The following is a 12234-nucleotide window of genomic DNA, read 5'->3' as shown; positions in this document are numbered from 1 at the left end:
CATTATAAAAATACCTTCCTCAAAACAACTCTATAATGAAGCTAATATAAGTGTAAATGATAGTTTTCCCCTTCCATTTAATAGATAGATAGATACATAGATAGATACAGATATAGATATATTAATGAACAGTGGCTTCCACATCTATGTGTCCCCATTTCCTTCTTATACAGGCAAACTTTATTAAAGTATTAAAGCTAGAAGGAAACATAAAGATCATCTGAAGCAACTTTCTTAGGAGAAACTGAGTCACAGGAAAGTTAAGTGGTAGAAATCAAACTAGATCTCCAGGCTTTATGTTCATTCTTTTACAGGAGTGTTTTTGTACTTGGTAAAACTACTCCTACAAAATCCTTTTTTTTTTCTTCAAAAAAAGGCATTCTTCCAAAGAAATTCTATCAGTGTAATTAAGAAATAAATTTATAAAAATCAATTCTTCAATGTGAATTCTTTCTCTTCCTGACTAAGAGTTTCTTCAGGAAACTAGTAAGTATATCATTTCCAAATTCTGAGAGATAACACAGGCACAATTATAATTTTAAATTGCTGCATATTTTCTTATGAAATAACATTTCAGGGGTGGCTAGGTGGCGCAGTGGATAAAGCACTGGCCCTGGAGTCAGGAATACCTGGGTTCAAATCTGGTCTCAGACACTTAATAATTACCTAGCTGTGTGGCCTTGGGCAAGCCACTTAACCCTGTTTGCCTTGCAAAAACCTAAAAAAAAAAAAAAAATAGAAAAAATTGAAGATTTGGATATTTATAAAATTTTCATTAAGAAAAAAATTTTAAATGTTTCCCTGAAATATACCTAAGGAAATCAAAGGAACTTCAAAAACCAACAGTTTGTATTTCCAATGTTGATTACCATGAATACTTGTTAGAAGTTTACACAGAAGGTGGGGTACTACAAATGTACAATAGAAATATTTTAAAAATCGTTAGACAATGTATTGGTTGGTTTTGCTGAATTACTTTTATCTTTTTCTTTTTTATTCTTTGGAATGACTGCCTATAGAGGGCAATATGTGTGAGAGATTTTTTCTAGCATGGAAAATACAAATACTGAGATTCTCATTCATCCTTTTAATTATAAAAATGCATCTTATAGAATCTAATCATATAGTGAAGGAATGGATTTTATTAATTCCAAAAGCTGAATCTGTAGTTACTTTAAATAATATATAATATTTTTTAAAATGTGAAATTGTTAATACATATCTGAACTTTACCTTAGGATACAAAATAGGGTAAATTATCTTCAGTCATTTTTATTGACCTACTTAGTCATTATTTCATATAGAAATGCTATCATAGCTATAAATTTTTTTTCCTTTCAGAATGACTTTGGTGGACACAGAAGTCTTGTTAATAAATGGACAACTTTCCTTAAGGCTCGGCTTATTTGTTCAGTGCCAGGGCCTAATGGCATTGACACTCACTTTGATGAATTACGTAAGTAGCTTATGTCATTCTAAACATATTTTTTTCGGACTCTCTTAAGACTATAAAATAACATTATTTTTCTTACTCTCTTTCATATAGAGGATGTATTCCTAATGAATTCCAAAGATCCTAAAAATCCAATAGTCTATGGAGTGTTTACAACTTCCAGGTACTATGTTTACTGTATTATGTTTACAAAATTATTAGGTACTTTCTAATAACTGCTTATTGAAAATATCTTCAAATCATGTTTTCCTGATCTTTGAACTTTTGGGCCTCAGTGGTTGAAGGAAACAAGAACCTAAGTATTTTATACACAGGTATGAGATCATGCAGAATATATTAAACATAAACAAGTTAAGAATCCTTCTTGCTACTAAAAATGAAGCATCTGGTTAGTATGGTTCATGGACCTTCTTATAGCTTTGGTTTCAGAAAATGGAATGATCAACTATAAATATGGAAAACTGCTTTTTTGGAGGTTTTACAAGGCAATGGGGTTAAGTGACTTGCCCAAGGTCACACAGCTAGGTCATTATTAAGTATCTGAAGTTGCATTTGAATTCAGGTCCTCCTGACTCCAGGGCCGGTGCTCTATCCACTGCGCCACCTAGCTGCCCCTTGGAAAACTGTATTTTAAACAAATGTTCCTAAGGACATAAAATAAGGAAGAGATCCCTAAGTAGCTTACACTGAATTCATTCCATCTGAAAAAGATAATCTAGATATCTAATTAATTTTCTCTGTGGACAAAAATCAATCTGGGAGTGAGGAACAAAGCCCACCAAAAACTCTTAGGGCAGCTGAAAGCCAATGTGCTTTTAGAAATAGGGTATCACAAATTCACTCACCTTACTTTGCACTTTGTGGAAGCCTCAAATTGTCACATTTAAATCTATTTTAAGGCATATATATAATATATATATTTAATATTTAGTAATTTTAAATATATACTAAATGTAATATATGTTATGCCCATACTATTAAGATATTTTAGTTTAATGAATAAAAAAATGGGATTCAGCTTTCAGTTTTTCTCTTTTCTCACTTCTCATTCACTCCTCAGTTCCCTTTCCTATGGCTTCTGTACTAATCACTTCAGTTAAATTATTTTCTTAATCATTCTTACTCATTTCTTAATGGACAAATCCAGAGACATGCCTAAGTTCTTACCCTTTTTGGCTATTCTGCCTCTTGTGTGCCTTGACCTTTTTATACTCTTGTCTTAATTTCTGTCATTGCTCAATGATTCTTGCCCAATTTTTAGCATATCTTTTCAGTTTCCTTCACTGTTTTTTCTTCTCTTTCTGATCTATAAGTATAGCTTCTCTCAGTGCTATCTCATTTAAGTTTAACTTATATGGAAATAATGCCCTAAATGATATATCCAGTTCTCCTCAGACTCCAATATTGCTTTTCCTATACCCTGCTAGACATGTCTACCTGAATGCTCTGTTGGTTCCAACATAGTATATCCACTTCTCAACTTATCATTTTCACCCCCTAAGACTCTTTCTTCTCCTACCTCTCTTATCACTGTTGATGGAATCATAGCTTCTCAGTCAGCCTGACTCAAAAATTTTGGAATCTTCTTTAGTTTTTTCTTCTCCCTTGCTTCCAACATCCAATCAGCTTCAAAGCTGTGGAGATTCTACATCCTCTTCCCCATTTCTAACACTGAAATTCCCATTACCCTACTTCAGGTACTTATCTTCTTCTCATCCATTTCCCCAAATGGTCCAGTCTCTGCTGCCAAATTATTATTCCTAAAATGCAATTATGGTGTTTTTATTCTCTTATTCAAAAATATTTAATGATTTCCTATTGCCTCCTTAATATAAATTTCTAAACCATCACTATATTTCTCTACAGTACTGCCTTTTACCTACTGAGCTTTCCAAAAAAAGTTTCCCAATCCTTACTGTACTTAACTTTTTGAATTAATGCAGGTTATTTTACTATAACTTAGCTTGCATCTTTCTCATGCATTGAGGCTTTGCTCAAGCTTTATTCATAGGATTTTGAGCTGGACAGGAAATTGGAAGCCATCTAATACAAACTCGTCATATCATAGGAGGTAAACTGAGACCCTAAGAGGCTAAATGAATTCTCCAAGTCACAAAAGTAGCAAAACAAGAATTCAAACTCAAGCCTTCTGATTGCAAAACTTGTATCTTTTTCACTATACTTTGCTGTCTCCTATTTATGTAGCCTTCTACAATGATTTATCATCTTTATTCAAATATACAGACATATACATATATAGAAATATACATACATACATACACATATGCAGGAACTTATTTACATAGATACACTATAAATTCATATGTACATATATATGTATTATCCCGACCATTTGAAGGCAGAAACTAGTTTTGTTTTTTTTAGTCATCTCTAGCACAGTGCCTTGCCTATAAGAGTAACTTAATAACAATTATTTGTTAAGAATTTATACCTAATGAGTAGTGGAAACACAGAAATAGACATGCTACTCATGTGTCATCTCAATTAACAAGCAGCAATGACTCAGAACCACCAAAACTTCCAGTCATGCTTGGTTCAATCTATGCACATGAAAACTTAGTAGCTCTATAAAAGTCAAAAGTGACTTCTTCATGTTTCTTTTTTTTTCTAAAAGAGAAATGAGCAGATTATAAAACAATAAAAATAAATCCACAGACACTACCTAACATTAAATTTTAGGTTTCTATGAACTATTAAAGTTTAATTTTTATATTTTCCTTACATGTAGGCCTTTTTTGAACAGTTTCCAAAAATTAAAAGTATATATCTTTCACGATAATATCACTTTTTGCACAGATTTTCTACAGAAAAGGATTTGGTTGAAACATAAGCATACATTCCATTTTTAAAAAAAGAATTCACCTGTATTATAATACATCTCAGGTACAAAATCAAAACTGATTTAATGATGTTATTACTGCAAAAATAAAAGAAAATGAAGAATTAAGACAAGTCAATAGGTAATCCAAGCAATTTGAATCAAATTCCCACTTTTATCTCATCATTAGGAAAAATAGTTCCCTGATTTTTACAGTAGTAATTACTTTGAAGATAATCTTGCTTAAACTTCAAATTTAAAAAAATTCTCCAAAAGGTAACATGATAAGCAAATATTCTCAGATTCTTACACAATATGTTGCAAATTCTGGTATGTTCTATTGTGGTAGAACAGCTTTGAGCCCCCGTTGTCCTGGAAAGTTGTTAACTATGAAAATACTTATCATATGAGCTCAATATGTTGACCACTAAGAAGTGATGAATTATGTTACCACAGCATCTCAAGAAACAAAGAAAAATGCAAAAAGACCATTGGTCCATGATGGCCCCTTTCCACTGCAATTATTCAAGCAGTAAATCAATCAAGTTACAGTAGCAGAAATGAGAACAGGGATGCTAAAAATCAGGTTTTTTCCCCCCAACCATCCAGAATAGTTTATTTGTTTCAATCATTTTGAAGCATTTATTAAATTGTTCTTAAAAATCAAAAACCTTGTGCAATGATCAATAAAAGGGACTGAACCATATCAGTATTAACATTCTCACTAAAAATGAAACCAGAAGGTATTTAGAAGTTGCAATTAAATGGAAGGATGACTTCAAGGAAGATTCTCTTTGGAAAGGCAGAAAAAGGAATTGTCAGGATTATGTACATTATGCAAACAAAGGTAGCACGAAATATAATTTCTTAGAACATTTGGTCAACTTCCTCTATAGTCCCCTTGATGAGAAAAACCAAAAAGACTCATATGTAGATTATTGTATTTTATATAACATCTGTTACAGAGGACAAAGTAGATAAATTTTATGGAGAATTTATCAAGAATTTCCAAATTATTAAACATATTCATTAATACTTGATGATTTCAATACAGAGGTGGACACATAAGAGGATGGTTAAAAAAAGTTGTAAAATATAGTTCAGAATTCAGACATAAAAGAGGTCAATGACTTATAAAATACCCAGAACCATTCCCTCCACTTGTATATTATGATTATTTCATTCCAGAAAAGAGTTGGAAGGTACTGGATATGGTGAGCACCATTTTAAAAAATACATATATCTCATTTCATTGGTATGAGAAACTCCCAGCATGAATATTCCTTTTCATTTAATTTACATCAGTAACTCATCAATTCATAGTCTTAGAGGTTTGCCTAAGAATACTGAAAGCTAGTTGATCACATAGCTAGCATGTATGAGAGGAAGAAATTGAATTCAGAACTTTCTGACTCAAAGACCAGTCTTCTATTAATCTATACGGCATTGCCTTTCAAACATTAGATGTGGTAAGCACTTTATCACAGGAAAAATGAAATTTGACTATATAATAAATGTTAGGATACAACTAGTTATCAAATAGGGGAAATCACTTCTCCCTCAGCTATCTTTGAATAGACTATTGATACAGAAATGTGCGAAGTCAACACAAACTGGAAGAAAGGATAAAATGAGAGGTATTAAAATGCTCTAAAGTGTTCAAATAAACTATTGATACCAAAAATGAGAAAGTTTAAAATGAGGAAGTTTAAAGGTCCCAGAAATCATCTTAGCCAGAAAACTCTTGATGTTCTTCACAAAGAACCATGTTAGCCAGAAGGAAAATTGATTTAGAATATAACATAATTTGCTAAATGTTAAAGAGGAGGATGTTGGGAGAGTACAAGCAATATTACCTCATAAAGTGTCTCTGTAGAAATGTGGGAGTGATTGCCAACTAAGATAGATAATTCTCAAAGCATTTCATTTATAGAGGAAAAGGGAAGGAAATCTTCACAAAGATGAGAAATGGAATAAACCTGCCAGTGTTTTCATAGCAACATATCCTTAGCATTGATGACAAGGGAGAACCATATTTAAAGTCTAATCCCTTGGTCCCCAAAGTACTATACATGAAAATGGCTAAGATAACTTTTGGAAAGGAAGTTAAGAAGAATTGTTAGAACAGACCAAGTATTTGTGAGTTCCCTATTAGAGTTGACAAAATATTGAACACACTGAGGGTTTGGTTTTTTAAAATATTTTAGTGATAGAGAAATAAAGTATAAATGAGAGTGAAAAGGATCAAACTTTTAAAATGATTTGACAAAACTCTATAAACATAAACTAATGTTCTGTGTCCTTATATAATCTAGATATGAGTATATAGATCATTTAGGTCAACTCCTACCTGAATACTAATTCCTTTCTATATATTTCTTTCTTAGTCTATCACCAGGCATAGCACAATATTCCACACACAGGGTAATACAATTAAAAACTGAAGAACTAGTGTCACTACTTTCTCACCAAATTCAATTATATTTTCAAAATATTCCTTATTCTTCATCTATTTTCAATACTGTATGCTTTCATGATCTTATCTTCCATGAGAATATATTCTCCTGTTTATCCAACCTACACCATTCATCCAAACTATTCAACATAGTTCTAGCTCCAAATTTCTATTGGTCTAAGGACATCACTATTTGGATGTTTCTAAATATCAAATATCAAATTCTCTACATTATCCATAGTCATTCTAAATTTTTTGCCACTGATAATATTTAATAAATAATCCCTTACATATCGGGAGTGCTTACCTTTTAGTAGTATAATGTCCTTGTCATTATAATAAGGATGTTTTTACACCTACTTTATAGACTCAAATTGAGGTAAGTATTTTTGGAAATGTAAAACATAATTCAGTTGCTCACAAATAATATAATAATGATGTTTGTGGAAAAACCTTCAGTGTTAGTCTTTCATCCTAAATAGTTATGCAGAAGAATTTATAATTATGACAAGGGCTTAGTATATCTAAGTGCTATCTATATTCTGTCCCCAATTTATATGAAGAAGTAGCTATACATAGGGCAGGTAGTTAGCTCAGTGGATAGAATGCTAGACCATAAGTCAGCAAGTCTCATCTTCCTGAGTTCAAATCTATCCACAAACTTTACTAGTTGTGTGACTCTGGGCAAGTCACTTAACCCTGTTTGCCACAATTCCTCCTGAAAATACCTAGAAACTCTATAAACCGAGTACTATAACATATTTCCAATTACCAGGTGAGAAAATTGAAGCTCAGTTACCTCATGTGAGAGTGTCAGAAAGGATTTACATTCTTTCTCATGATTTCAGATCTAATATTATTTTCATTATACTGTGGGGGCCTTATTGATACCACCAATGTTATACACATCAATCTATATAATGACATCTTTATGTTCTTATATACTAGATTATTTCTGGGGCAAATGTAATAAAAGTGTTGTGTCACTTTCAGAAAAACTTGGTTAGAGTAAAGCTACAACATTCCAATCTTTTACCATTCTTGGAAATGCATCTGAGGATAGCTAACAAGGGTGGTGCTATTACTAAAGATTTTCCATAATCATCCTTATAATAATAATTGTAAACACTTATATATTACTTTATGTTAAAAAAATCTTCCCACAGAATAAGTTTGTAATGTAGGTAATACATTACCTTGTTAACCTCATTTTAAATTCAGAGAAAGTAAGACTCAGAAAAATGACAGGATTGATTCCAAATCATATAATTGCTTACTTGGAACCTGAATTTAGTTATTCTGACTCCAAGGCCACTGCTCTTTCTCTAAAGCATGCTACTTAGTTCAGTCAACCAAAACAGATTTATTAATTTTATTTCTTCATATGATAGCAGACTGGGTGGTATGCATTTAAAATTAGAAAACTGGGGGCGGCTAGGTGGCGTAGTGGATAAAGCACCGGCCCTGGAGTCAGGAGTACCTGGGTTCAAATCCGATCTCAGACACATAAGAATTACCTAGCTGTGTGACCATGGGCAAACCACTTAACCCCATTTGCCTTGCAAAAAAAAATTTAAAAAAATAAAATAAAATTAGAAAACTAAAGATTATTTGAAACTTTCCCAACAAAGATAAAACTATCTATATAGCATCATTTGGGGTATTGCTTTGAGAGTAATCCCAGAGAGTCATAAATAATAGCATTTACCATAAAATATTTTTTTGTATTTCTTTTCACATTCAAACATATAAACTGTAGAGTTAACTGGATTATTTTTGTTTTATTCTAGTTGTGGTACCCACATTCCTGGAATGCTAATTCAGTTTGTTATGTGTATGTGGGCACATATTCTATTCTTCTAATATGAGCACTTTCAGAAAATGTGCATTGTAATTTTTAATATCACATTTTTATTGTATTAATAATAATTTGAGTAAAATATTTTTTACTAAATACTTGAATTTGTTATCTATTTATGTTCTGCTTAATAATAAACATCAAATTTTTATTGTACAAGAATTTTGTATATTATATCCATATGAAATTATTCTCAAAAATAAGTTTTTATAAGCTGAGGTTGTATTTCTTGGTTCTGAAAATCAATATCCATTCTATATCCATAGAATGCAAAAATGTCTTTATCCACATGGTTCTTCTGTAATTAAATTGTTAGATTGTTTGAAGAAATTGACTTTCTTTTTACTTTTTTAGTAACATCTTCAAGGGGTCAGCTGTGTGTATGTACAGCATGAGTGATGTGAGAAGGGTTTTTCTTGGTCCATATGCACATAGGGATGGTCCAAACTATCAATGGGTGCCATATCAAGGAAGAGTTCCATATCCACGACCAGGAACTGTAAGTCCCCTGGATATTTAAAATAAGAATTGTTTTCATTTTTTAAGCAAATGGGTTGTTTAGATTAGGTGGACATATCTGTATTCCAAAGTTGTTATTATTATTACTAAGAATATTACTATTATTACTAATATTACTAAAGGACTATAAGGGCCCAAGTAGTTAATCATTCAGGATTTTTTTTAAACCTTCATTTGCAACTTATTCTATTCTAAAATTTTGTATGTAAGTTATTTATCAAATGATAACGGCAAGCAGAAGATATAAAGGCTTTGCTTTTCAAAATTTACCTTCAAATATTATTAAACCCTTTACCTCTAAATATTTTATTTCATTAAAATATATGATTGGAATTTATATAAAATATCCCAGAAAACATAATAAAACCATTAAAACCTCACCAGCTGATTCTTCAAGGCCTTTTCATTGATCTTTTTTTCTTTCTCTTGCAACAACTGGGTGAATGATTAATAATATAAGTCAAGATACAAAGGGAATTGATTTCTTCTTCTGAGCACCCCACATTATTGATTTGGAATTCTGATTCTAAACTTTTTGAATAACAGAAAACCTTTGTATATAACACATAAAGCAAATGTTGAAGACACTCTAACATATGAATACTTGTACTTCAAGATCAAATTTGGTGAAGTCTTCCTGTCAGAGTGAATCAATTTTTGTTTTTAGTATATGATTTGTAGTCTCCATTCTATCCTACTTAATGATAATCACTATAATGACCTTAGGTCACAAAACTACATAGTTCTAGTTCTTTGGAAGAAAATATAAAACAAAAAATCCCTCTTATAATGTTAGTTGGTTTTAGGTACTGCATTTATAACTATTTATTCTACTATGCCTTAGGTAAAAAATAATGAATATCAGAACCTATCATTTAGATATGTTACTCTTACAATATTGGCATGTTCAGTTGAAACATCTTTCTCTTAATTGCAAAATCTTTTTTATGGTCTTATTTACCCTACCAAATCAGTATTAGTGAAACAAAATTTGCAATGTGATATATATATATATGTGTGTGTGTGTATGTGTGTGTGTGTGTAAAATGGTCTTCATTCTCCAATTCTTATAAAAGTCTAAGAACTGAAAGTTGGTTAGCTGATGCATTTCACACATGTGTCTGTGTGAGTACTTGGAAAATTTGCAATATCAATTAAATCTACTAAGGGATATCACCCTTAATGTCACATATATGTAAAATACATAGTGATATATTTCTAAGGTGTGTGCCATAGGCACATACAATGCATGAAAATACACACATATACACACACAAGAGAAAACAATTATCAATGAACTAGGATTATCATACCATTTCTCATACTCATCTATGGTATCATATAGTCTCTATTATTCCACATTGAATTTTAATTGACAGATATTCTGTGCTCTTACAATCTCAGTGTCCCAGTAAAACTTTTGGAGGATTTGACTCTACAAAGGACCTTCCAGATGATGTTATAACATTTGCAAGAAGTCACCCAGCCATGTACAATCCAGTGTTTCCTATTAATAACCGCCCAATTATGATAAAAACAGATGTGAAATACCAATTTACACAAATTGTAGTTGATCGAGTGGATGCAGAAGATGGCCAATATGATGTCATGTTTATTGGAACAGGTAAGAGTCAACTTTATTAAATTTCCATAACAATTACATTTGATTAATATGATCAATACTCCCCAACACTGAATATTTTCTTTTTAAAATATGAAGGTAACCAAAAGGAATAGCCATATTAATTTGCAAGGTCTCACAGATCCCTGATCAGTGGACAACTTGAAAACTGAACATTAAGTCATTAAAAGCCTATTAAAACAATTCTCTTCTCAGGTCTGTTGACAGCACTTTAATGACTTTCCTTTTCAATGTGACCTAAATTTGCCTATGATTGAATATGAACAGATGTACCTAACGATTAGGAGAACATTTGGTGTCCCTAGTCATTTCACCAGGGTTCAGTAACTGCCTCACTATTTTTTTTTTCTTTAGTAGAGCAAAGAATTATTTTTCCTTTCTGTTCTTAAATGTTTTCTGTGGAAAAGTTTTGTCAAAATAGTTCATTTATGTAATGTAATTTGAACTTGCCCAAAATTGCCAGCAAAAAAGAAAATAAAAAAAAGAAATAAAATTGTCATTAAAATGTGTTTGATTTTCCTTCAGGTCATTGGAAGAGTTCATTGCAGAAACAGCAAAATTTCTCCATGGAAATATCCAAGCTCTTGCTTTGTAAAACTTTAGAAAAAATATGAATTCTATAACCACTTCTATTTTCCTATTCAATGTCTGAATGTTCAAACTCCACATGTAAATCTAACCTTCTGATACCTTTTTGGTCTGTGACTGGTTCACACTGGTACTATGACATAAGCTGTTTTTATTTTTTTTCTCTGAACACTAATACTCTTTTTGAATGATACCAGTTGCAAATCTGCAACTTGGTACCAAGGGTCAGATTCCAAGGCAATAAATCCCTAGGCTCCATCCTTGTTAGTGTCTGTCATAAATCAGTGGGAATTTGATTACTCTGCTAAAAATTTCACGTACTAACATTTATTTTCCTTAGTTGGGAAACAATGAACAACATTTACAATTGCCAAAGAAAAATGCAACTGGGCAACATGTACTTTAGAAACATAAAGATTTCAAACCAAAAAATATTTGTGCTATCAGTATGATAGGTCCTAAATTAGATCCTAAATATTATTTTATTCTTTATTTTTGAGTGATACAACTTCATAAAAAAAGAATCCAAGAAGAATATGGGTTTAATTCTCTGAAATTTTGTATTAGTTTTTGGTTGCAGGCATTAATACAAACTCCTAAGTAGTTTCATAAAAGTTGAATGAAATTAGCTTTCTGTTAATTGGATTTATTTTTTATCAATAGTTTTTAATTTGTTTCTAGGAATATCAAAGTGGTAGAAAATTAAAGCATTTTTCCTGCATACAAATTTTGGAGTAATTGAAGGCATAACAAATGTCAGTCAATTCATATATCTTCCTTACTCTTTTCTTGGGGAAAAAGTTTAATTGGTGTAAAAATCTGGTTGTTGTCATTGTGATAAATCTGTTTTGAGATAGTCAACAAAAGAAACAAAATCGGA

General features: G+C 31.4%; 1 protein-coding gene across 6 annotated transcripts in view; it reads left to right on the top strand.

Annotated features, from left to right (window-relative positions):
* The window catches only part of SEMA3A (semaphorin 3A), a 669223-nt gene that overhangs the window by 639024 nt on the left and 17965 nt on the right, over positions 1–12234 (top strand). For all 6 annotated transcript variants that reach the window (XM_074194050.1, XM_074194047.1, XM_074194048.1 and 3 more), the window contains 4 exons: positions 1342–1456; positions 1547–1616; positions 8960–9104; positions 10529–10748. In XM_074194050.1, coding sequence (XP_074050151.1) covers positions 1342–1456; positions 1547–1616; positions 8960–9104; positions 10529–10748 — 550 coding nt within the window. The remainder of the gene's footprint in view (positions 1–1341; positions 1457–1546; positions 1617–8959; positions 9105–10528; positions 10749–12234) is intronic.

This window comes from Macrotis lagotis, chromosome 7, assembly GCF_037893015.1.
Source record: "Macrotis lagotis isolate mMagLag1 chromosome 7, bilby.v1.9.chrom.fasta, whole genome shotgun sequence".
Lineage (NCBI taxonomy): Eukaryota > Metazoa > Chordata > Mammalia > Peramelemorphia > Peramelidae > Macrotis > Macrotis lagotis.
The sequence above is the reverse complement of the archived record's forward strand: the minus strand, read 5'-3'. Positions and strand labels throughout refer to the sequence as shown.